This window comes from Dermochelys coriacea, chromosome 8 (assembly GCF_009764565.3).
Source record: "Dermochelys coriacea isolate rDerCor1 chromosome 8, rDerCor1.pri.v4, whole genome shotgun sequence".
Classification (NCBI taxonomy): Eukaryota; Metazoa; Chordata; order Testudines; family Dermochelyidae; genus Dermochelys; species Dermochelys coriacea.
In genome coordinates, this window is record NC_050075.1 from 80,366,487 (window position 1) to 80,394,088 (window position 27,602).

Sequence of the window (27,602 nt, forward strand, 5' to 3'; positions counted from 1 at the left end):
ATTAGCTTGTTTGATTCTTCTTCTTTAAAACCCACTTCCAGCTTGACAGAAAAGCTGTATCAAAATAACCTATGCATGACTTGCTGCCAGGTTGCTATTTATTAAAGAAAAGGATGAACATTAGCTACCATTGGATGTGTTGTGTATGCTTCTCTTTGTTTTCATTACTTCTGGCAAAGTTGCCAATCAAATTTATTCTTTGTTGTTGTTGTTTTTAATTTCTGTTGAACATGATTTTGTTGGGAAATAAAAAAATGATCTAGGGAAGTGCAGAAGGTAAGATTTACAGATGGGTCGCTCTCCAGGTAAATAAGTAGAACAATAACTAGACAGTGTAAGATTGAATATTAAAGTGCTGACATGGTTTGTACAATATATTATTTGTGTTTTTGTAGTATGTAGTTTAGAAGTATTGCATTGAAGTTGTCATCATATAGCTATGTAGTTATGTTTGCATATGGTACTGCTGCCAAAAATTGTTTTGTATCAGAATCTTATTTTTATTTTGGGCTGCAGAAGGCCTAAAATGTAGAGGATCAGTGTAGTTCTGCTGTCCAGAAAAGCCAAAGTCCCTACTCCCTTCCCCCTAATTCTCTGCCCACATAGAGGAAGTCCACATTCCATCTTACTGAACCACAAGATGCATGCACCCTTCGACAAATTTATTTGTACATGGGAGAGGATTTGAGCCTAACTGAGGAAGGCTGATTTGTGGACAGGAATGGGTACTTTTATGGGTTGCATAAAGCATTTATTACTGGAGAACCTTATGATTTCCAATAGACATATTCTCTAGTCAGTAATGACAGAGGAACGTAGAGTAAATGGATGGAAAGTAATTATATCCTGCATTGTCTTTGTCTTCAGGCAGATTACACTGGAAACCTTTAATTAAAAATATAAAAACTCCATCACATTCACCCTCCACATCATCCACAGGTCCTATAAGGCGTTCTGTAAGCTGTCCCCGTTCAATATCAATCTTCGCTATACAGTCACAAGCAGCTGAGCAACGTCCCTTTTCAGCCAAACCTGCAGTGCAAATGCCACGTCCGTCGTCAATGAATAGGTCCCATTCTTTAACTCGTAATTCATCTTCAGTCAGATTGTGTAATACTGCTAGTCTGGGCACAGTACACTCTTCAGGGGTAAGTTAATAAAAACATCACCATGTGTTTTATTTATCTAAAACATGTATTGCAGTATTGCTTTGTGTACTACTGCTTCAATAAGATTTTGAATTTCTTTCAACACAGTACTGCTGTCATCTTGGCGTATAATAGTAGTTTTCCTTCAACATTACTCGTTTTCTTGATACAATGTTGGAGATCCTGAGGTACTGAAGTAGCTTATGTTTTAATATAATCACAGGAGTATTGGATTGCTATACCTCTGTGCTCCTTAAAATTAGCTCTTGCAGTGATTCTTTCATGTTTCCAGTGCATTCATTAGATTGCAGCCCTGCAAACACCACAATTTATGGGAAAGGACTTCTTAGTCTGTGCCATTGTGACTGAGAATCTTGAGCTCCAAACACCCTTCCTGCACCATGTCTAAAAGATGGAAGGTTTTTCTCTTCTCCAGGACAGTATGTGTGAATGATTTGGGAATTATTGATTTCCCAAACAATATAAAGGCTTATCTGCCTAAGGATTTTTACACTGGCAGAACTATGCTGGTGTGTCAACATCAATATAAATCCCCTGTATAGATATGTTGCATTAGAGTAAAGCAGGGCTTGCATTAGTAAGACTTAGGCTATATCTTCCCTGCAACAAGAGGTATGTGTATATATTGAGAAACCTATTTTGGTGTAAAAACCTAGTTGACAAGGTAAAGCTAGTTTTGAACTCGATGTAGCTAGCTGAGGTAAAATCTATACCATCGACTCCTGGGATTTACCTCAACCAGCTATATAAAGTTAAAAACTACAGGACCTTGTCTCTGTTATGATTTTACATTGAGATAACTAATTTCAATTAGCTGTCTCAGAGTAAAAACACACTTTTTCCCCCAAATGAAGACGAAGCTTTTCTCCCATTTTGAAATGCATCCTTAACATAGACAAGCCTTAAAGCCCAAGTGGCCTAATTAAAAACAAGATGTATTTAAGAATAAATGGAAGATCAGATTAAAAGAGTTTTCACCACATATCTAGTTTTACATGTGACAGGAATTAAGATAGGTAGGTTCATTGTTTTTTTGTGGTTAGCTGCAGTATAGTTACTGCCTTACAGTTCTAGAGTTGGATTTCTCCCCTCTTTGTCCAACCTATCTGAGATCATCCTCTTTGGTTTCCCCTTTCATAGTTCCATTATCCCTTACAGGTTTCTGTGATGTTCCGCATGCCCCACTCATGCCAAAGTGGTGGTCCCTGGGATCTGTCCCAAAATTAATTCAGGAATATGTTAAGTGCTGTAGCTAAACCATTTCAATTCCTGTTTTCCAGTCCCCTTATCACCCTCAAATAATCCTTTGGAGATAGGTCAATTAAAATGGGCACTTTCAGTCCACATATGCAATCCCTCTCCCCCTCAGAGGAATGTCTGTTGTGAGAAATTATTTTAGGATGCTAATTAACCTTTCTAACTTTTACTCACCCTAACCAAAATTTTTAATGTGGCAAAAAGCTCATTGTCTGCTGCCTCTGAGGCTCTGTCTCGAAGATGAAAAAAGGTTCTTTTTTAAACTGAGTTAGTTGATGTGATGTAAAACATCCCTGACCATCTTTTGTACAACTTTAAATTCGGCTAACATGATTATAAAGGTATTAACCTGTGTCTACAGACAGCGTTAAGGATGTTTCCCTTCACATTAGCTAAGTCGAGGTTAAAAAAGCTCCATTTTATCACGAAGACATACCCTGAGAATTTATTGATACAGGGCTAGTATGGACTTCTCTCTCCACATTAATCCTGATCTATATCAAATACAAATTACTGAGACATTAAAATGAGTCTGTCACAGTATGCCACTGAAAATGAGCTACTCACTTAAATAAACATAAGTAAGAAACCAGATTTACTTTTTCATTGAGAAAGCTTCAACTACTGGCAGAGATCTTGTATTACAGAATATCCTTGTTTCAGTGACAAAACTGGGGTCGTATTCCTTAAAATAATGCAAATAAAGTTACTTACAGAATAGCAGTGGGAAAGATTTAATGATAACTTTATGGACTGAGTTCCATGCACAGTACTGCATGATTGTTTTTGCAACCAAGCGTAATGTACTGTATATTGCTGAGAGAGTAAAAATTAAAATGGATAATCCATAACTTTTTAGCATGCTCAAAATAAATTATTTGGAAAGTGTATGTTTATCAGCCCTTTGAGTAGTGAGAAGAAAGTATGTTTTTAGTGACCTATATTACCATTAATTATATTGATTTAAAAACCAAATGCATAAAGATATGGAACCTAAATATGGAAAAACAACCTATACTTGAGCTACAAACCCAGAATTATAAATAGAAATAAACAAGAGGCATTAGATGCCTCTTTATTTCAGAGCCAAATTATTATATATTATATGACAAAATTATTTTGTTAAGATTTAAAGTATCTATCACTTAATTCGGCCAAAACAAGCCCTTAAGAGACTAAGGGCTGTACTTCTCCCAAAATCCACAGATATTAGAAAGGCTGTGCATACCAAGTTAATGTTCAGCTTTTAACAAATATAAAATCAAGCCCCATCCCAAGCCTCCAGACATTCTGAAATATGCAAGAGCGGAGTTATAATCTAATCTAATCTAATCTAATCTAATCTAATCTAATCTAACTATCTATCATCACAAACAACCTTAACTCTGCCCCCGTAGCACCATCCTGAGGGAACTAGAACACCTTAGACAATCTTAACCATCTGTCACACAGGCTCATCTCAATATTGATCAAAAACATTCATAACTTGAGATTAAATCCTGGCCCCATGAAGTCAATGGCAACACTTTTATTGACTTTAGCAGGATTTCACCCTTTCATTTACTGAACCTGTGCATGGAAGTTTGGTATGATTTCATATGATTGGCAACTTGTGCTAAATTGAGATGCAGGACTGGATAGCAATGGATGTCTCAGCTCACATTGGAGGTGCAGTGGTAGGGTTCTGTGAGGTTGTTTGTTAGTGGCTGCATAGAGAATCCTCTTTGTTCATAAAATAGATGTTAAATTTAAGTTTGTTGTGTTTCAAGTGTATATTTTAAATGGGGTATATCATAAATATATAGCAGATTTTTCTCATCTATCTGAAACAAATTTACCTTTAGACTTCACTTCTCTTGCAGTGTTTTACAAGTTTTAGTCAATACTTAAATGTTAATGTACACATACAGTGTATGTATTATGTACATATACTGTTTACATTATTTTTTTAAAATCTATTTATTTTCCTCTGTTTTGGGATAAATATATTTTTACCATGGAAATATCTTTCACATAAAAGATACACATGAAATCACTAATTCTTTACTAAATCAAATCCATATGCATTTTTGAATGAATCTTTGCTTCAACAGAGAACAAAAGAGCAAGAAGAGGCATTGACAAGAGAGACACTGTTCATTTTCAATGATATGAGGATCAAGTTCCCAGGAAAAACAGATGAAGAGGCAGAATTAATCATAGAGAATGTAAGTATCTATCAATAAGAAAGATGCATCACAGGACACTTACTGTTTTATATTAAGTCCCTACAAACTTGGGAAAATAAAAAGTACATCTAATGATTCATGAGCTCCTATGGCCTTACAGCTCATGGAATTCATAAATCAAAGGATTCCAAAAGCTCAGATTTCTACATTCTACCTGACCTTAAAAGAACAACACTGAAATCATTCTTAGGACTTTCTAAAATGTGACAAACACTTATAATTAGGAAGATTAAGTAACTTAAGTTTATAATTGTGGAGGTTTTTCCCTGTTAAAGTTCAAACTTTTAAGTAAGCAAAGAAGAATGTTACAATTAATTAATAGTTATGTTTCACAGAATGTGAATATGGATTGTGACATGTTTATCACTACCCCTGAACAGGCATGCTAACGAACTCAGAGAGGTATGCAATAAGGTGAAGTAGAAGCCTGAGTACCAGTTCCAGGATTACCGTTTGCATTCTTGCTGGCTCCTTCAGTTTGCCAACTTGGCTTTTCCTTTTATCTAACATTCTTCTGAGCCTTAGTGGTTGGCGTGAAACAAAGAAGAATATGAAAGGAGGTGAAAGAATAAGCAATGAATGCTGTGCTTGGTGCTAAACAGTAAAGGGGAATCTTAAAAGAAAATAATACCAAATATGAAGAGATGCTGGGAGAGACAAAGTGCAGATTGGAAAAACATTGAAAAAGTCGAAGAGCAAAGAAATAAACATCATTTTAAGAAAGAAAAAAGTAAATAGCGATGTTGTGTTATGCTCTTTGTCTGGCAGAGGTGTAACATACGCATGTTAACATGTCGCAGATTAAACCAAATGTATCCTGGTTCAGTCAGGTGTCCACTTGCAGGGGAACTTAGCAGCTTTCATTGTTATTGGTAGGGGCTGACCAGACAGTTTTCTTTGTGATGATGAAGATGTATGCAAAGCTCTTCCTGACTCCAGACACTATCCATGTGGAAATGTCCACTGCCTTCTGGGTTACGCAAATCCTGAATGGCCATTGATACTGACTTCATATAGTAATTCAGCCTCTCTGAGAGGGCAAAGATACCCCACAAACGTGCATACCAGGGAGATATTTCTGAAACAATTTTTTTAAACTTTTTTTTGATGGGAAATTTCAAAATTTCCAGTTTTCCTGCTGAAAACAAAAACTTTTTCAAAATTTCTGAATTTAAAACAGAATGGAAATTCTGAGTTTGAACCAGCTCTACTGACTATAGCTCTAGGACTTAATTCTTGTGTGTGACCCAGAAGCACAGGCATGAGACAATCCTTGGTCAGTCTATGGGTAGGGTCCTACCAAATTCACTGCCATGAAAAACGTGTCACGGACCGTGAAATCTGGCCTCCCACCATGAAATCTAGTCTTTTGTGTACTTTTACCCTGTATTATACAGATTTCATGGGGAGACCAATGTTTCTCAAACTGGGGATCCTGACCCAAAAGGGAGTTGCAAGGTTATTTGGGGTGGGTGGGAGGGTTGAGTTATTGCCACCCTTACTTCTGCACTGCCTTCAGAGCTGAGCTGCCAGAGAGCAGCAGCTGATGGCTGGGTGCTCAGCTCTGAAGGCAGCGCCCCACCAGCAGCAACGCAGAAGTCAGGGTGGCAATACCACACCATGCCACCCTTACATCTGGGTTGCTGCCTTCAGAGCTGGGTGGCCAGAGAGTGGCGGCTGCTGACTGAGGGCCCGCTCTGCAAGTAGCAGTGCAGAAGTCAGTGTGGCAATACCATACCATGCCATCCTGACTTCTGTGCTGCTGCTGGCAGTGGCTCTGCTTTCAGAACTGGGTTCCTGTCGCTGCCGTTCTCCAGCTGCCCAGCTCTGAAGGCAGTGCCGCCACCAGCAGCAGTCCAGAAGTAAGGGTAGCAGTATGCAACCCCCCTACAATAACCTTGTGACCCCCTCCACAACAACTTTTTGGGCCAGGACCCCTTCAATTACAACACTGTGAAATTTCAGATTTAAATAGGTGAAATCATGAAATTTACTATTTAAAAAATTCTATGACCATAAAATTGACCAAAATGGACCGTGAATTTGGTAGGGCCCTATCTACGGGCCATCTGAAAAACGAAATTCCCTGGTATGTGTGGGGCCTGGCCTAATTCTTGATCACCGAAGAGGCGTGCAAGGCCTGTTATGCCAATTGCTCCCTTTATAGTCTAATTTGAGAGCTCCCTTTGCTCCTAATTGCGAGTAAGAATGCAAATATTCAGCTTAATAGGTTCCTCTTTTTTCCTCCCTGGATAAGCTGTGAAATAGGGCTGTGAACCTGAGAGACTTTTTGAGCCACATGGTTCCTTTAAAACACCTTCATTGACTGTACAGCATAGCTAGCGAAGCACCTGCCTTTTACATTAAGTGAATCCCTATAACATGATTGACATGAGCCTGGTGTCAAATAGGCTGGGCAGAATCTCTGGCTTTGCTCCTGGGAAATTGGTTGACTTGGGTGATGATACTAGGAAAACTTTTCAAAAGCACTTCAGTGATTTAGGAGCCTGAGTCCTATTGAAAGTCAATGGGACTTAGGCTCCCAAGTGACTTAGATGCTTTTGAAAATGGGTCTCAGGCTCCTACATTTTTGAAAATTTTACCTATAATGCCTAAACCAGCTTTGAGCCACACTGGCTTTCAGTTGTTCCCAAGGCCTTTTGCAGCGGTCAGTGATTACCAAGGTCAAGGAGTACCACATAACTGCCTCCATTCCCCTATGGGCACCCTTATAATGTACGTTCAGAAGAGGGTGACATAAGGGCTGCAACAGTGGCTCTGCATCACTGGGTCCTCTGGTAGCCAAATCCACCAGCTTTGGGTCTGTTCTAGCTGACCACAGAATCTGGCCCTTCAAAGGGAGTTTTGCCTGGATAGGAACTGAGGCATTTGAATGATTCACTCATAGGTTTCTCCCCCTAGGCTGTTCATTTTCTAGACTTTGAACTAAAGTAAAATGCTTCTTCGATATTTTTTTCAAATGTATTCCATCTAGTGGCATGTCCTGATATAACATTAAGTATGACAATATGCTTCCTTATTGCAAAGTCCTCTGTAAAGCCACTTAGCAAACTTCTATAGGAAAATAAGAATCTCAGGGTTGGAAGAGGTCAGATAACAAAGTGATGAGGTGTTAGATGACTTTGAGGCAAAATTGTTAATAGATACTGATCTGGAATACAGCCAAAGGAGCAGAATAGCAAGAAATTAAAAAGATATGTTAATAGTTCATTAATATTTAGATGTAACCGAGGAAAAATAAAAATACATTTTGTATGATTATTAGGAAGGGTATTTTAAAGTTACCTCTAATGACCTGTATGAAGCACAAAACTTCATATTTACTCGAATAAACAATGGTTATATAATATTGAACTCTGTACCCATCCCCATGCTTTTGCTTGCACTGCTATGGCATGATCAGGTAGAACAGAGAATTATTTTTTGCACAAAATGCTGGGATTGTTTTTAAACAATTAAATATTTTACCAACGTAATATTTTTGCTGGAAATGTCAGATTCCACTCTTTATAGATGTTTGTTTTTATCTTTTGTTTTTCAACTAATTCAGATTATGGATAATTGGAAATACCATAAGACAAATGTGGCTTCATATTGGCTGATAAAACTGGACTCTGTAAAGCAACGAAAGGTGAGTGATACACACTTCAACCTTTGAAAATACTATTAAGTAGTAAACATGCATTTAGAAGCCTACATATGGATTGAGGTGCCTAATTTTGGGTACCCATTTTCGAGTATCTTAGTGTAGAATTGTATGCATAGTGCCAGGTTTTGTTTGGAGTATACCTTGGACAGCTCATGTGTGGTTGCAAGTCAACATGTGGAGGAGAGAGGTCTTGCAACTTGAGGGTCAATAATGTGAGCTTGTGGAAAAAATGATTGTTAGAACAGTAAACAGTGGAGAATTGTCACTTTTAGTACAAAGAAGCATGTGCAGCAAATTCCTTCTCCCACCCACCAAAAGAAAAGAAGTAAATATAGCTATCAGGTGTCTGAGTTGTCTGAGTATGAATTTGTCCCTTTGAGTGTAGTATCTTAGCAGATGGCTTGTTAATGACATGGCAGTGAATTGGAGGTAGAGCTACAAAGATTGTTAACAATGTTGTAATCTTCTATTGAATTTACAAGGTGCATGGTAGTTATTCCTCTTCTTTTGCCAAATAGTTTATTCCCACAAAAGATTAGCATTGCTTGTCATGCTTTCTCCAGTTCACAGAAGTAGTACATGCGTGCTGCTATTGTTTATAGTGTGCTAATGGCTTCATTCTTAATCTCCATTTTTAAAAAATGAACGTATTTTAGTCAGTCTCGGCTTTGTAATCCAGTGTCCCTTTTCCTTAAAATAGCTGAAATTTGATTTGGGAATAGGTGAGATGCTGTCAATATATCACTGGATTGGGGGTCAGGAGATTTGGATTCTCTTCTGCCCTTGAAAAGAACTTGCTGTCTGACTTTGGGCAAGTCACTTAACCTCCTATGTGCCTCAGTTTCCCAATCTATTTTTTTTTTTTAAAGAAAACAGTGGAAAGCACTTTGCGTAAAGTGCTTAATATATAGTATGTATTGTTGTTAGGAAGAGTGAAACATCATTATAAAGGAACAGAAAAAATATGTTATAACCACATTTCAAATTGCCCCTACAAAATCTGCAGTCTCATGTTCAATTGTTTTAATCTCTGTAGCCCTGAATACTGCATTAAACTACCTGCTCTGTGTTTGGAACTGGGTACAGACAAGCTGCTATAAAGAAAACTTGTCCATTTGATGTGATGTAATTGACCATTTGACCTCAAGTCCATACGTTAGATGGAAGATTTATGCATATAGTTTTATAAAACTGGCGTAGCTGTATAGAGACAAAGACTTGATGAGAACTTGATGATGCAGGTTAGCTGTGAACTTAATTACAGGCCTTTTGGAATTATATAAAGTGGCAACATAAATCCACACTTCTGCAGAGATTTTTTTTAAAAAGTATAGAGTGAATGTATTGTAGTAGTAGCAGTCATTGATTGAGACTGAATTATTTCATTATTTGACAGCCACTAGTCCCTCTGCTGAGTACTCTTTGCCAATGATTATCTCTTACATATTTGTAATGCACTGGGGAGGGTCATTACCCCAAGATCCAGTGCATAGACCTACTCTGTCCTTTGCAGCAGGGGAGCTCGGCTGCCTCAGCAGCACTCTTCCCCATCTTTCACCAAACCTGCATAGGCCTCTCTGCTGGTGTGTGGATCTACACAGTGGGAGTGGTGGGTTATAGGAAGAGCAGGAAGATTTGTCATGACCCACAGGTCTCAAACCTGGCCTGCAAGATTTATGGGAGCAGCCACGCTCCTACCCTCCACCTTGCAGCCTGCTAGCAATAGCTTACCTGAGACTTACAAAGCCCAGCCCCTGCGTGAGGCTCCACCCATGAGGTCCAGTTTGTGGAGTCCCAGACTGGCTGATTGGCCTGCTGGCCCTACGTAAGCCAGTAGAAGGAACACGAAGCTGTCCAAACAACTGGGTTCCACCCTGCTCTGAACTGTGGGGCTTGTGCTTCCTGCACCCTGCTTAGGGTTGCTAGTCATCCGGTTTTCAACTGGAACACCTGGTCAAAAAGGGACACTGGCGGCTCCGATCAGCACCGCTGACTGGGCCATTAAGGGTCCGTTTAGCAGCGCAGCAGAGATAAGGCTAAGGGACACTGCCCGGCTCCACGTGGCTCCCAGGTGTGGCTGGCATGTCCTTCCTCTGGCTCCTATGTGCAAAGGTGGCCAGGGGGCTCTACATGCTGCCCCCACCCCAAGTGACAGCTCCGCAGCTCCCATTGGCTGTGGTTCCTGGCCAATGGAAGCTGCGGGGGCAGTGCCTGCAGACAGGGCAGTGCACGGAGGTCCCTGGCCTCTCCCCCTTGGAGCCGGACATGCCAGCCACTTCCGGGAACCACCTGAGGTAAGTGCCGCCCGAAGCCTTCACCCCCTCCCGCATCCCAACCCAGCCCTGAGCCCTATCCTACACTCAAACTGCCTCCCAGAGACTGCACCCTCTCCTACACTCTGAACCCCTTGGCCCCAGCCCGGAGCCCCCTCCTGCACCCCAAACACACTCATTCCCAGCCTCGTACTGGAGCTCGCACCTCCAGCCAGAGCCCTCACTCCTCCTCGCATCCCAATCCCCAGCCCTGAGCCTCCTTCCGCACTCTGAACTCCTCATTGCTGGCCCCACCCCCGAGGCCGCACCCCCACCCGGAGCCCTCAACCCCTCCCGCACGCCAGCTTCCTGCCCCAACCCGGTAAAAGTGAGCAAGGGTGGGGGAGAGTGAGTGACAGAGGGAGGGGGATCAAGTGAGTGGGGGTAGGGCCTTGGAGAAGGGGTGGGGGTGGGGCAGCGAGCTGGTCAAAGGTGTTTGGTTTTCCACAATCAGAAAGTTGGCAACCTTAACCCTGCTCCTGCTTGATTTTTTCTGGCATTCCAGCCTGGCTTGACTCCTGACATCTGACTTGTGGTTCCTGATTTCATTTGTTTCCTGCCCGTGACTCCCTGATATCCTCACCTGCCCTGACTTGGGTTTCTGACTCGTGGTTCTGATCTTCAGTTTGTCTCTTGCTTCTGATCTCCCTGTATCCCAACCCAGCTGACTCTTGACTTCTGTCTCATGAGTGCAGACTCTGGCTCTGACTACTAGGTCTGACTACGTATGACGTGGTTGTGACAAGATTGCCCATTATCCCCCTGTCATAAATAGAAAGGGAAGGGTAAACACCTTTAAAATCCCTCCTGGCCAGAGGAAAAATCTTTTCACCTGTAAAGGGTTAAGAAGCTAGGATAACCTCACTGGCATCTGACCACAATGACCAAAGAGGAGACAAGATACTTTCAGGGTGTGGGGGGTGAGAAACAAAGTCTCTCTCTCTGTCTGTGTGATGCTTTTGCCGGGAACAAAACAGGAATGGAGTCTTAGAACTTAGTAAGTAATCTAGCTAGATATGCGTTAGATTCTGATTTCTTTAAATGGCTGAGAAAATAAGCTGTGCTGAATGGAATGGATATTCCTGTCTTTGTGTCTTTTTGTAACTTAAGGTTTTGCCTAGAGGGATTCTCTATGTTTTGAATCTAATTACCCTGTAAGGTATTTACCATCCTGATTTTACAGAGGTGATTCTTTTTACTTTTTCTTCTATTAAAATTCTTCTTTTAAGAAACGGAATGCTTTTTCATTGTTCTTAAGATCCAAGGGTTTGGGTCTGTGGTTACCTAGGCAATTGGTGAGGATTTTTATCAAACCTTCCCCAGGAAAGGGGAGGGTAACGTTTGGGAGGATTTTGGGGGGAAAGACTTTTCCAAACGGACTCTTTCCTAATAAAATAATACCGGTTAGACGTTTGGTGGTGACAGCGAAAGTCCAAGGGCAAAAGGTAAAATAGTTTGTACCTTGGGGAAGTTTTAACCTAAGCTGCTAAAAGTAAGCTTAGGAGGTTTTCATGCAGGTCCCCACATCTGTACCCTAGAGTTCAGAGTAGGGAAGGAACCTTGACACCCCCCTTCAGTGGAGTATACAAGAAAAAGATAATGGAACCCAGACCCCAAACTTTGCAGTCTTCTCTGAAGTGGAGATCCCTTTTGGGGGGAAAAGGTCAGGGTCCCCAGGGCAACTGTAGCTAGGAGGAGTCCTTGATAGCATAGATCTTTTGCACCTAGGCTGGTAGGAGTAGGAAATCTGCTGGGGGTCAAAGCTGCAGCAGAGATGTGGGTCCTCTGTACGGAACCTTGGGGATTCTCTTTCATCTATTCCAACAAGGTTATCCCTTTAAAAAATGGTGGGGGGGAAAGAATCTCCATGAAGGGAAACACTGGCAGAGGGCACAACCCCCTCTTGTGGGCTAAAGGGGATACTTAGACCTGATATGGTGTCATCATTCCAATATGTTAACAAGTATCTCAGACTGGGAATACTATTTCATTGACCACACAGTTTTCAATTGCCCCTGGTTTTTTGGGTTTTTTTTCTTCTTCTACTACAAGAGTTTCAGCCATCCAGTTTAATTTTAGCTGTGGTTTTATCACTCCAGCTGGTGTTTCCCCTGTAATTGGTGTTTTAAAAAGCATGCTAGTGGGTCTTGTGCTTTCTTTGACTGATGCTTGTGTGGCACCCAGGGCATGTACAGTATGTCAGGATAAGACACTAGGTCATTATTAATATAAAATGCAGTACTGAAAATGTGGATTTCTTTCTTCATGATTATAGGAGAATAATACTACCTGAAGCATTGGTGTGCTTTTGATATTTTGGCAGCAGGGGAAGTGATTTGCTCTACGTTTTTGTACCTTTTTAACCTCAACCCCTTCAAGCAATCAAATAGTTATTCTTAGGGAAGTAGTTATACAAATAGCTTCCCTTGGAGATTGACATTACAGCTAAGGATTTCCAAATGTGACATATGAGCACAAAGCTTTAGTGGAGCTGAGAGCAGAGTGTTTTATATTCTAGTAGGGTGGGGATAGGAGGGAAAAGCAGAAAAAGAATGAGTGTTAGAGAATATTTCTGAAAGTATAAGTATGTAGTTCAAGAACAGCTCTGCAATTGTATGAAGTTTTAAAACAGAAACTTGGACTCTCTGGCACACGCTCTGGGGAAATATCCGTCAAATATGCTAAGTTTTCAGAATGTCTATATCCAACAAGTATATCTTCTTAATGATTTTTCCACCCTTGTTCTAGATAAATACAAACACCTGTACATAGCCATAATCTCTAACATCAAACAGTGATGCATTGCAAGGACCATTTAGCAACTGTATTACCTCAGCTTGCACAATTTCTGCTGTTGCCACTTTTGGCACACTGTCTTTGACTGCTCAGTTTATTCACCACCTTGTTGTGTTATATCTAGATGATTTGTTGTGTTAGTGCAAAAGAAAAGAAAGAAAAGGACATTCTCATTCTGCACAGGGAAATTAATTTGGTTGGAGCTAAATGGCTGTGCCCTTGTGCAATGCCTGAAAGTTCTTTAGTTCTTTTTTTGGGTGCTGATTCCTAGAAGTATTCACTGTGCACATGCACTCCATGTGCCCAAAACCAAGACTCTTCAATAGCATTATTCATTGGTGTAGTAAAAAGACAAGCTCATCTTACCATGGCTAAATTCTCTGCTTAGTCACTCCCTTGTCAGGTATTTTAGGGTTTGGATACCATCTTACTTACTGAGCAGTAGGGGCATCTCCTTTCAGAAAATAACTTTAACAGGCTTTATTCTGTGTGATGCTGTAGGCATTTTGGGGTCTGATGAATATGCTTTTTTGGGTGAAATTTGCCTCTGTTCAGCACAAAGCCTATATAAGTGGTGTATAATCTGGGTAATCTGATTGCGAGCTGTGAGACATTTTGCTGATGTTGACCATCCGCAGGCACTCCCTCCCCCCCCCGCAGCTCCCAGTGGCCACAGTTTGCCATTCCCAGCCAATGGGAGCTGCAGGAAGTGGCGGGCCACAGGGACATGCTGACTGCCATTTCCCCCCCATTGGCCAGGAACAGTGAATCACGGCTACTGGGAGCTACGGGGCCCATGCCTGAGGATGGTCAATGTCAGCAACATGTTTTGCGGTCCGCAATCAGATTACCCTGATGAGCCACATGAGACCCGCGGGCAGCAGGTTGCTCACCACTGGCCTATATGGTACTTAAATCACACTTACGTTCTCAGAAAACATGTTACACATAGTATTTAAATAGCCATGATTTAGCCCAGATTCTGTGCTGCAATTCTGCAACAATATATCCACACACAACTCCCATTTAATTCAAGGGGAGTTACACAAGTATATTGGAGAGTAGAATTGGTTGTCATGTTCTAATGAGGTACTTCCTACTCCATAGTCTACTGGTGTATGTATGCATGGAAGAAAAACCACAAAACATTGAGCTAAAATGTATACCTAGACAGAGGACCAACTTATACACTGTACAAAAATGTCCAGTTTTCTTCTTCTTTCTCCCCACAAACAATATATGTCCATTACATTTTTAAAAAGCATTTCCTTTTCAAATGTCTCTTAATGCTGATTTTTCTTCTTCAATGCTATGACATACTATTTCCTCCATAAAGGCCAGCCTTACTAAAATAGTGTCTTATGGTTTGATTCTGAGTAGGGCTAAGCACCTGCAACACACACTGAAGTCAGTGTAGCCTGTGGGAGCACAGCTCCTCTCAGGATCATTCTTTTATGAAGTAGATGATATTCTAAACACAGTAACCCCTTTTAAAAGTATTCAGTATTGCTTAAGATGGTATTAACAACAAGGCTCTTTATCAGCTGTGTGTCTCTCTCCTTTTCTATTTTTACTTGTTTTAACAATCTTTTTTACTTGCTAATACTGGAAGAGGTTGGGGGAGAGATACTAATGCAATAAATATGAAAACTAGTTTTGCTTTTGCAAAATGGATTTGATGGAAAGTGATGCCATAACAAAGTTAGTAAATGAAACAGCTTGTTGAAATTTAGAAGTGATGATGCTATGTAATTATCTCTTACCATTTTTTCTGTGTAATGAAAGGACAGATGTTTGATTTTGTTATATATGCCTGTATTTTATTTTTTTTACTGCTTTGATTTGCTTGAAATATTCTTTTCTAGGTTTTGGACATAGTGAGGACAAGTGTTCGTGCTGTTCTGCAACGTGTCTGGAGGGTTTCTGACGCTGAATGTTTACATTTGTACCGTATTTTTAACCGTGTGTTTAATCGCTTACTCTGGAGCCATGGCCAAGGCCTGTGGAACTGTTTCTGTAATTCAGGGTAGGCCCAATATATTTATTATTGTAATCCTTTTAATAATTTCAGAGCTGGCCTAGTTCACTTTCATTCAAGAATTATAATAAATAGAACTGTTTTAAAAACCATCAATCAAAAACATACCATGTAATTACCTATTAACATAGACCAAGCATTTCAATAGTGGGCTAGTACAGTTAGGATCTTAGATCCATCTGAAGGTATCTAAAGTAAATGATTTGATTTTTCAAGAATGCTGAGCATCCTGCAGCTCCCATTGAGAGACCCTTCTGGCTCAGCACTTTTGAAAGTTAGGCCAACTACTTAAGTGACTGTGACGGGGTCTCCGGGATGCTATCTGGTTTGTGGAACCACCGAGCCTCCAAAACCCACTAGCCTTGAGTTTCCCCTCACACTACAAAGCTACTGCACTTACACAGACATCCCCAGGCAGGGACACATCCAGCTGAGTTACATGAATGCTTCTCCCACCCACTCATGAACCATTAATACAGAAACTGCAGCCTTGCACCCCCGGGCTGTACTCTGTGGCACTGGTCAGAAACCTAGTTGGCCACTCTGACAAAAGGGTAGTGGATGTGCAACAGCCCTTGATAACCCGAGTTGAAATTGCCTGGGCTCTTCAACCAAAACATACTGTTTTAGCAAAAAGAAAAGGACTACTTGTGGCACCTTAGAGACTAAAAATTATTTGAGCGTAAGAGAGCGTAAGGTGCCAAAAGTACTCCTTTTCTTTTTGCAAATACAGACTAACACGGCTGCTACTCTGAAACCTGTCATACTGTTTTAGGGAAAATATAAAACAGATTTATTAATTACAGATAGATGGATTTTAGGTGATTATAAGTGGTAGGCATAAAGGTCAGATATAGTTACCTAAAGAAATAAAAATAGAAACATTCTAAATCCTAAACTTTTAATCTAAAAAAGCATTGAATCAAATAGCTTTTCTCACCCTGACAGATGGTACAGGAGGTTACAGTTCCTCAATACACAGACTGGATCATTTGATAGCCTGTGACCAAACTCCCCAGTTCAAATTCTGTGTCTTGCAGACATGCTTCCAGGTGTTGAGATGTGGGGGGAGAGAGGCCAAGTCATGATGCCACTTCCCCCCTTTTATACTTTCTTCCAGTTTGCTGGAAAGATCCTTGCTGTGAGGAGGGGATCAGGCAGTCCCCATTGGTCAAAGCACTCCATTGCAAACATACCTTCTCTAAGGAATCTCTGGATTTTGTTGATGAGCCATTAATGCTGTCTGGCTATTGGTAGCTACTATTTCGTGGTAAAGGCTGGTTGTGGTGTTGCCAACCTCACAACATATTTTAGGAACAGAGATAGCAATACTTCATAACTTCACATACAATGATAGCACATACAATCCAGTAGGATAGTCATGTTCAACAGATCAAGACTTTTAAAATGATACCCCACAAGGTATACTTTGTACAAAAAACATATCATAATTATATCACCATGGTGAATATGGGGTTCCAGGGTGCCACTTTGAGGTATAGAGAGTCAGAGACTTAATCCTAACTTTAGTTGGCTACTGACAAAAATCCTGGCCCTATCTGTTTGATTCCTAGAATAAAGAAAAGTAGAATCACGTAAAGAGTCCTGCTGACATTTTATACCCCAAGTATTCAGCTTGTGTTTGGTAGAAATACAGCAGAATTTCTGAGTTGGACTGTATTTGCTCTTCATTACATATCTGAAACAATTGAGAATGTAAGCATGTAAAAAGTAGGAAATTGTGACACTGATAGGTAAAGAAATGGGTTTTTTGCTTGAAAATTAAGGATGGTTACTGGAAAGATGCCATGCTTTTAAAATTAAATTAGCCCATTCCCCAGCCCCTGATGCTCATGCAGTTGAAGTCAAGGGACTATTCATGTGAGGAAAGGTCTGCAGGATCAGATCCTATGTATATAACAAAACATGTCAAAGATCCTTTTTATAGTCTTCCTTATGGGGAAAAAAAAACCCTATGTATGAATATGTACCATATCTGGAGAGCATATAAGTTTCTTCATAAGTATATAGCATGAGGTGACTAAGGGGATGTTTGAGTAGCTTGCAAAAGAGGATTGAAAAAAGATTTATTGAAAATGAGCTTCAACAAATATACACATGATGATGATGGGTTTCATATGTACAAAAAGAAATAACTCATTTGTCACTTGTAGGGAATGCTTGCACTACATTTACAAATGTAGTGAACCTTACTTATAATTCAACACAATGACAAGAAAAGGGAAGTAGGAAAAAAAATAGGATATTAAAAGCAACAGTCTCAGAGAGTGAGAGATCCTCTGCTGGCATAAATTGGCATAGCTCCATTGAAATCAATTGACTAATGGTTTGATGTCAATTTATACCAACTGAGGATCTGACCCATAATATGATTGATTCTTCTATAAGTGCTTGCATAGGTCCATTACACTGTAGGGGTGTGATCAAAACCTTAGCATTGTACCTAATGGTACCTTTTTCCACTTCATCGTTTTTAAAATATTTTCTTAATTTTATTTCAGAATTTTTAGTTTTTTTCCCAGTCTTGAGGGCCTTTGGAGGCAAGGGAGCCTATACTAAAGTCCCCAGGGTTCAAACCTTGCATGCACTGCAGAGAGCCTTTGTCTATGAGTGACCCTCATTCATGCTGTCTGAAGTGCTTGGAATGAGGGTCACATTACAGACAAGTGCTCCATTTGTCATGGTTTAGTGAGGGAGGAGCGTCTGTTACACCCCTCTGGATGCTGCCTTTAGACTGGCATCAGATCCCCCTCAGTCATCTAAGGGAAGTTCTCTTTCCCAAAGTGCTCCACTATCTTTCCCACAGACATTAGCAGGAGAAGATCAACAGGACTGTCTTTTTCAAGGTCTAGAACTTCAGAGTAGTTCAGGCCGCCAGAAACACAAGAAGTCATCTGCATTGGGCTCTTTGAAGTCCAGAGTATGGGACTCCTCCACTGAAGGTTGATCAGAGTGAGGCATTTGGCTTGCCACTACCCAGTACTAGCTCATATAGACAGAGCTGAGCAGTTGAGTCTGGTGCCCTCCCAGAGACCATTGAGACTGGCTACCTCTTCAGCTGCAACACAGCAGTTATCTCTGAGTAGTGCAAGACAGCAGCCCATGTCCCTTCTAACTATGCCGGAGGCCTGTGTCACACTCAGGAACTTGTTGTGCCCATCAAAATGGTACCTCTAGAGAAAACTCTGTGACACTGTTGCATGGGACAGATGCACACACCTACAGTTTAAGGGAGTTGGGTCAGTGTAATAGAAAAGGGCCATATGTCCCTAATCTTAATTTACTACCATTATGCTCCCACTTAGAGATGTGGGGACTCACTTCATGCCCCAAATGGTTTTTGGACTTCTGATTCAATAATCCCTTAATTTTAGTTTTTACACAGTTAGCATTGCTTTACATAATGTATGTGAACCTCTTGCTTTTAATATTTAATTTAATATTAAATATCGTTTTGGAAGCCTCAATTTGTAAAGATTTTTATTTTCAGAAATCAAACATTTTTCTACAAAAATATTTTTTGTAGAAAAGTTGATTAGCTCTCCTGTTCAACTGATTCAGGAATGCCGCTCTTGAGCCTGCTGAATAAATCAGTGAAGAGCAGGATCTTTGATATAGCAAAAGCTCCTTTCTCACAGAACAGTGCCTTTGTCAGGGAGCCCAGCTGTTCAGCAGGGTTGTAAACTGTCCAGGAGTCTCCTGGAATTAAAGATTATGCCGTGGAAAATCTCCAGAAATTCTTCCAACCAAAGTTGGTAACCCTATGCCTCAGGAGTCAAGCTGAACTCTGACAAAATTCCTGTTCCTTGTTAAAGGAGTTATTGCTTTGTCAAACATCCTTTTTAAACAAACCTAAGAAACTAATATATACAAACACTGTGGGGTGTTGAGGTTGCCCTACATGCAATATACCTAATACAAAACCTACAAAGCAAGGAAATAGAAAGTTATGGCTTTCAGTAGTACATATCCTGTTTCTCCAGCCAGAGACATTTTACCACTAGCCCAATCACCATACCTCCAAGAGAGCATGCTGGAGTCTTAACTCTGCCCTGGAAGGTGTGCGCAATTTTACAGAAGTGAATAGTAGGGACACTGGGGGAGTGAAGTTTGGTGTGTTTGTGGTAGAGGTGGAATTTGGGGAAGATTATGCTGGTTTCCCTACTAAGGCAGAGTTAAAGTTGTGGTGCATTCTCTCTGGTGTACAGTGGTTGGGCTTGTGGTAAGGTGTGTCTCTGGGGGAGGAATAGATGATTAGTAGTTTTAACTCGTTATTCCCTTGCTGTTTAGGTTGTGTTATATTAGGTGAAGAATGGCTAACAGATGCATAAAAAACACTTGTGTATTAATATATGGTATCTGTATGGCATAATCTAGATGTAGCTAAATAATGATAAATTTGCTTTAATTGCCTGCACAAAATCAAAAGGAGTACTAGAAAACTGATAGTACCAGTTTGATTAAAAATCAAGGTTCAAATAAAGGCTCACACAGGATTTAGAATATTGCATACTCCAGCATGACCTTCCCTTGTTGTCTTCCTGTATCCCCTTTCCATGGTGGTGTGCCATGCCAAAAGCAAATTAGATGTACCCAAAATTACCTCAGATTTTACTTGTCACATTTTCCTGTTCATGCACTAAGCCCTAACAGACATTCTATTTGATGACTCGTATTCAAAACCCCTATGTGGAGGATAAAATCCTGGCTCCGTTGATGTTTTTGGGAAAAAACTACCATTGACATCAGTGAGCCCAAGACTTCATTCTGGATGCTTAGAACCTGGAAGAGGGATGCAAGGAACCCTCTCCACACCTCTCCCACACACATACTGATTTTTTTTTTTAAACAAAACAAACCCACCCAAGCTTGCCAGCCATCTAAGCCATCATAGAGAGCTTTCATTTTTTTTTAAATGAGGGAAAGGGATTTCAAGTACAAATTTTGTCTTTGGACACCCATATAGTTCTCTGTATTCATATCTGAATATTGGACCTATAGTAAGTTGTGAATAAACACAAATGCTGAATGAGCCCTGTGCACAGGACTAATTCCTCCTTGCTGTGGTGAAATGCACCAGGTTAGACTAATGTGGTTAGCCTTAAATTCTGTGCACTGAAAAGCTGAAGGGACTAAACCTTTTTGGAAATAAAATGTTAATGGAAACAAAAGTACCTTGTGTGTGATTATTTCAGAGGGAAAAATTTACCAGACACAAACTGAAAGTTTTAATTATACTTCTCTGACTTGATAAAGAGCAGTCCCCCGCCCAGTTAGAGCAATGTGCTAATGTTCAAATGGTCTAGATGGAGAACTCCCTTCCCATGACTTTTTGAATAGTTCTGATAGAGAAATGAAATGCTTCCATTTATCTATTTTTTGGAAATGTGAAACAGAGTACAGTATTTTGAACATTTATATTCGACTGTCATATGTATCATTTGTTATTCTCTTCATGCTTAATATCATGGACTCCTGAATATGACTAATTAATGAAAGTATTAGCATGCTATATTACTATTCAGATAGTAGCTCGTTAAAAATAAATCAGTATTGTGTGTCTCATGAAGTAGAACACCATTTAAAATTACATTGCAGTAAATCTTTGTGCTAAACCTAAACAATGGTCCTATAAATGCTTTAGGGGACATACTGAATGAAAAATGGGTTGTGATAATTTTGAAATGTGAAGATTAACTTCTTAATTTGTATTTTAGATTCCCACCATCTGTCAGTATATGGGTTAAATAGCATAGGCCTCTCCTGTAAACAGGCAAGGTCACACTTTATTTCTCTTACTCCTCCACTGCTAAATCTGATGTGCAGTAGTAAAGCTTTTAGATTGCCATTTGTAACAGAAAACATGAGGTCATGTCTGTTTCCATGCCAACAGAAGTTCTTGGGAGACCATATTCAGTAAAAGGACAGAGGTGGTGACTCCTGAACAACTCCAGTGTTGTCAACGACTAGTACAACTTTGTAAACACTGCCTGCTAGTGGCTTACAAATATTCAGCAGATTCAAGAGGATCTCTTACTGGAATTAGCCCTGACTGGGATGATACAAGGTATATACTTTCATATTTCTAATTATGAGACATATTGGAATGTATGATCAGATTTTAAATTATATGTGTATACTTTCCTCTAGGCTAGTGGTCTCAACCTGCGGCCCATGAGCTGCTTGTGACCCAACCAGCACGCTGCTACGGCCCATGTGACATCTTCAGGGCCATACAAGTGTGTATATATATTGTGTGGATGTGGCCCACATAACACAGAGAGAGCTGTATATGCAGTCCACAATAGTAAACAGGTAGAGAACCACTGCTCTAGGTCTAGGAAAAAGCAACAAGAACTAGTTCACTGTCTGCAACATAAAAGATGAGCATTTCCTTCCAGCCCTACTTCCTGTCATTATGATTTCTATAGTGTGGTAGTGAACGCAACAGAAATTATCCTTGCTGGGTTAAGAGGAGGCTTACCAACTTATTAAAAGTTTTGTTTGCTTAATGCCCAAATAGCCAGAGTAAGAAAGGCATTCTATACTTAACTGAATTGAAACGTGCCTTTCTTCCTTTTCTCAGATTCCTCAGAGTAATTGATTCCTGGTTTGCATTCCTAGGAGTGCCCTAACATGTATTACTCTGCTGGCTTCACAACCATGTGGGATCCCACAAGAGCATAGCTCCAGGCCATGGTCAGGTAAGTGCCATCTGACTTGCTGTGTTGTACAGTTTTGCAAAGTTTTACTTCTAAAAACTACAGACATAACAGTTTTTCTTATTGTATTTCCCAAAGGGTATAAACATTTTGTTAAAACCTTGCAAAACAGCACAATATAGTAAAAAAAAAAAAAAAAAAAAAAAAAAAAAATTTTGGCACTTACCTGACTCTCCATGCGCAGGGTCAGTTCTTCAGCAGAGTTATAATATTGTCAGCATGCTGACTCTTACTGAAACATCACTAGGAGTGAAAAGAAAAGGAGTACTTGTGGCACCTTAGAGACTAACAAATTTATTAGAGCATAAGCTTTCGTGAGCTACAGCTCACTTCATCGGATGCAAGCTTATGCTCTAATAAATTTGTTAGTCTCTAAGGTGCCACAAGTACTCCTTTTCTTTTTGCAAATACAGACTAACACGGCTGCTACTCTGAAACCTATCACTAGGAGTGGAGAGCCAGTGATCTGAGATGCAATGGTCCTGAAATGCAGAATTAAAGGTAAGTTTCAGATTTATGTTCTGAATGCTTCTCTTACCTTAGTAATTTGGATCATTCAGTACATAAACCTACAAATGGGTTGTTCATTTTAAAAAAGTCATGCAGTTCTGTGCAAGGGCAGTGTTTATTCCTTAAAATAGCAAATACATTTAGAATGTCCTATAGAACATAAACTCAATATATATTATCAGTTAAACCGACTGTATGACTTAATTGCTTAAGCAGTCTTTAACTAGTTATTTGATACATTAAACTTTCTGCTATTGTCATGTGAATGTTTCAGGGCCTTTAACATAATTTAATACCAGCTGGAAACAAGCTGATTGTTCACAGCAAAAGTAGAGGTAATTTAGCCACAAAATGAACCATATGCAATATTCATATACAAATGAGCTTATAATAGTAGAGTGGTAAAATAAAAAAAAAGATGAAACAAAGTAATTCTTTCTTCCACTAGGTTTCAGAGTAGCAGCCGTGTTAGTCTGTATCTGCAAAAAGAAAAGGAGTACTTGTGGCACCTTAGAGTAAAATTTATTAGAGCATAAGCTTTCGTGAGCTACAGCTCACTTCATCGGATGCATTTATGAAGTGAGCTGTAGCTCACGAAAGCTTATGCTCTAATAAATTTGTTAGTCTCTAGGGTGCCACAAGTACTCCTTTTCTTTCTTCCACTATTAATACATGGTCATTTTTTTTCAATCAAAAACCAGCTATAACTGTTCAGACCAATCAAATCACTGTAGTGTATTGCCTAGCTAACAGGCCTGCTTTGGCCATTTTCTGTGACTCTGTTGAAGTCCAATGGAAGTGTAATCATGTATTTCAAATGTGAGCAGAATCAGGCCCTCTGTTTTAGATAAGTGCATAGCAGTTACAAAACAGTAACTTTTACTTCTATATTTGTAGTACCATAGTTGTCAGGATAACTTTGATTAAAAGCTACAACCAGTCTGCATTTATCTCAGAAAACACTTATATTATGGCTACAACTAACCATTATGTTCTGGCTAAAAAGGGGGCTTCCTATTTTCTTTATGGGAAAGAAACTTTTATATCAGCTGGGTTTGCTTGTATTTGTCCAGCCAGCCCTAATATGTACAAGGTAACAGTGACATTATTTCCCTTGAGTAACCACTACACAGTTTCACGTTGCACCTGGGTTTGTATTTTTAAGCCATCAAGGAAATTATATTAAAGGATTTTCACTGATAATTTTGTTTGACTATTATTGTGATATAGTATAAGGTAGACCCTGTAAACTGCAGCATATGGGCAGAGAGTGATTTAAAGCTATTTTTTTCATAACTAAAGTTTCATTTGTATAGCTCTGTTGGGCTTTCTTGAGAGGGAAACTATTTTCAGGCTACGTTTATGTGCACTTTTTTGGCAGCTTTGTCAGATACATCTGCAACTGGCTATTTGTACATTTTTGGCACTTTACACATTAATGTTTGTCTAATTCCCAATGATACTGTTCCTGATGGAAAACCAGTCATTATTTTAACTTTATTGCATAGGACAAGCTCAAATTGTTCAACATATTTCAAAAATAATTTTCACTGTACAGTTCAGTGGTCCCAGAGCTCTTGTTATCAGATATTAGTGGGAATACCAAGGTAAATGATCAATTATGTTTTCTTCACAAAATAAAAATAAAAGTAAATGCTGTGAAAACACAGCCAGACTTCTTTTCCAGTCACGATACTCAAATTTCATAACACATGCTTTTTTAAAAAACAGCCTCTGACCTTTTGAATCCTAACAAAATTCACTTCTAAAAGAAACTTGAAGTGAGCTGTTGCTCACGAAAGCTTATGCTCAAATAAATTTGTTAGTCTCTAAGGTGCCACAAGTACTTTCTTTTTGAAGGAAAGTGGTCATCTCCAACCCCAATTCCCCCTGTTGGTTAGATCCTTAAACTTTTCCAGACAAGCACAGATGTCACATCTCACACCTCATCAACACTGCTCAGAGGTTCTTGCTCCCATATCTTGTGAGATACTGAGCACCTCTGCACAAAAGGTGCTTGCCTCCCATAAGATCAGGCCCTTTGTTTGTAGCAAATTGATTAGCCTTTGGCAATAATGGCCTTCCTCAGGGTTTAAACAAACCAAACATTTACACTTTCTTATAGAGCAGATGTTTCCTATTAACAGTCATGACATTGCTCCTTTCCCTGTGATTAGTAGGATTAATCTTCAGAACTCTTTCAATGTACTCGCTCAGCATCAATCAATATTAGAATGCTTGAATGCTGCTACACTTTTTAAACAATACATTTTATAATCTGTGGTGTATGTAATCTGTTCTAGCATTGCCCATCACTCATGAAATTTTGATTTAATGTGGATGTTTTATATAGTTTTTTGTGCTCATCTAATGACTCCAATTATTTATAAGAACTGGTAATAAGAAACAGATTTAAAAATTAATATTAAGCAACTGATGATGAATGTTTGTAATGTTGTCTGAAACATATCCTATAACTAATCAGATTTAAAAAAAGATAACTGAGTCACTGATTAATGATGACAGGTTTCAGAGTAGCAGCCGTGTTAGTCTGTATTCGCAAAAAGAAAAGCAGTACTTGTGGCACCTTAGAGACTAACAAATTTATTAGAGCATAAGCTTTCGTGAGCTACAGCTCACTTCATCGGATGATTAATGATGAATTAGTAGATTGCAGAAATCTGGGGTGTCTGCATTACTTGGATGGTGGTGGTGGCACGCCGATATTTAAAACAGCTAGGGATAGTCCAGTGATTAGAGAAGAAAACTGGGATTCAAAACTACATGTTTTTTATTGCCTGGCTTTGCCACTGAATTGCTGTTTCACTTTTTACAGGTCAGTTAATCTCTGTCTCAGTTTTTAACCCATTTTTAATTTGGGAAAAATACTATTCTAATTGAGATCCTTAGGAGACAGATTAGAAATAGCTTTGCATAAGTGACTGTTTTCTAGTTTTGTTTTTTTTCTATAAAGGGCTGGCTATTCCAAGCATTTAACATCTTTACCATTAAGAAATCAGTGGCAAAATGTATGACCCAAAGTAGGGTGCAGTTTTGCTATGGCTGTCTATAGGTTGTAATAATAATTAAATAAATAAATAAATATTTAACCATTTCCTTTGCTGTCTGAGACAAAGGCCTGCCACACAGTACTCCATGTGTGAATGTACATAAAGTCTGACATACCAAGATTATAACGTGAGGCACATGCATGACTAATGCCTTTGAAAGTTCTCTTTGCAGTTAAATTCCACTTTTTTAAAATCATTTTTAGGTATTTACTGCCAGGACCTTCACAGTTAATCATGAAAACATCCTCCAACTTTATCTGCGCTTCATCTGGAATGCCTCGCTCTAACATACTGTTTGCACCCAGGTATAGCCACTTGTGATAAATAATGGCATTCCATTTTTCCACATTAAATTTGTGAGGGAGTTGAATATAAGCACTGTTATATATTTGCTACAGTACATAAAATTTAGCTGAAATCATACTGTAAAAGCATAACCTTTCTGGAAATGTAATAAACATTGTTAAGTTGTTTACACAAAATATGTGAATGTCCAGATCTTGCTAGGTTTATAAGTAATTCCTTCCTACTAGAAATGTTATTTTTGCTGCAATATATAAAATTGAGTTAATCTTGGAGATCCTATTATAGTGTTAAATTAGGTACAATATCTTTTAACTTGAAATATATTTATTGTAAATCATACTGTTTGTTCTCTCCTAGATAAGCCTGTTGTAGAACAGTAATAGTAATTAAATATAAGTAGTCTGATCATTTCTATAGCACATTTTAAAATATTGTTAAAGCAAGATCTAATATACAGACATTTGTATTTCTCCTATGAAATTACAAGGTATGTGTAATATCATTTTTCAGTAATGACAAAGTATCTTTTAGTCTAAATGAAGACAATCCCAAAGGGTAAATATTCAAATATGCCAGTTCTGGCAAATAGCTTCTAGTTGGATCCTTGTAATAAAACAGAAGGCAATGGTTATTGTCAGAGCTTCCTTCAACCTTCTTGTGCCTTTCAGTTTCATTTGGGATCAAGTAGTAACCTACAACTCATGAAAGAGCCATGCATATTTTCTTCCAGTCTGCTGCACAAGTGATGAAAGCAGACATTTTTCAGAATTACTGCAGTGCAACTGTGTCCTCTCTAAACCTTAAAATAGTATGATTTGGTTTGGTTTTCACTGTAGGGTGCATTATATATTGTAGAATGTATACTCTAATGGACAGTATTTTATAGACTTGCTGAAATCCTAACAAAATGGTTGAAGGTACAATTAATTAGATTTGTTACTCAAATTCAGCTTTGCAGACCTGGCTGAGTGACACAATAAGAACTTGATATGGTCATGAGCCAGATCCTGAAGGCAGAGGTGATTTAAAGTGTGATCTACAAAACATAATTTTAAGAGTCTCTCAATATCCACACCTGTCCCATTAATCCCTATACATCAGAGGTCCCCAAACTGTGGGGTATACTCCCTTAGGGTGGGGCACCAAGGAACATTTGCAGGGAGGTGTGGCGGGCTGGGTCAGCTCCCACAGGGGGCAGGGAGGAAGGGTCACTGAGCCCCATTCATAGCTCTGCTCCAGCCATGGCCCTGGCTCCTGGCCCCATGCCTGATCCCATCACAGCCTTGGCACTGCTCTGCATTTGGCCGGGGGCTTGGCTTCCCACTCCCACCCCGGCCATGGCTCCATCCCCAGGCCCAGTTCCACCCCCAGCTGCAGTTCCAGCCTCGGACCCTTACCCTGTCAGTGTACTCTTCCCCTAACCATGGGCCCACTCCGGGTCATGGTTCCAGGGGGGTGCAGACAGAGGGAAGGAGGAACAACCCTCAAAAGTTTGGGGACTA

The 27,602-nt window shown here is 39.6% G+C and overlaps 1 protein-coding gene across 8 annotated transcripts in view; it reads left to right on the forward strand.

The window, feature by feature from the left end:
• The window catches only part of TTLL7 (tubulin tyrosine ligase like 7), a 104,840-nt gene extending 78,096 nt beyond the window's left edge, over positions 1 to 26,744 (forward strand). For 4 of the 8 annotated variants that reach the window (XM_038414802.2, XM_043490766.1, XM_038414804.2 and 1 more), the window contains 6 exons: positions 868 to 1,148; positions 4,520 to 4,633; positions 8,226 to 8,306; positions 15,298 to 15,458; positions 21,385 to 21,558; positions 25,998 to 26,744. In XM_038414802.2, the coding sequence (XP_038270730.2) occupies positions 868 to 1,148; positions 4,520 to 4,633; positions 8,226 to 8,306; positions 15,298 to 15,458; positions 21,385 to 21,558; positions 25,998 to 26,115 (929 nt within the window). In that variant the 3' untranslated portion in view covers positions 26,116 to 26,744. Of the gene's footprint in view, positions 1 to 867; positions 1,149 to 4,519; positions 4,634 to 8,225; positions 8,307 to 15,297; positions 15,459 to 21,384; positions 21,559 to 22,077; positions 22,196 to 25,997 lie in introns of all 8 variants that reach the window. The other 4 variants (XM_038414808.2, XM_043490767.1, XR_005294620.2 and 1 more) reach the window with 3 other exon arrangements.
• Positions 26,745 to 27,602: the final 858 nt, after the last annotated feature.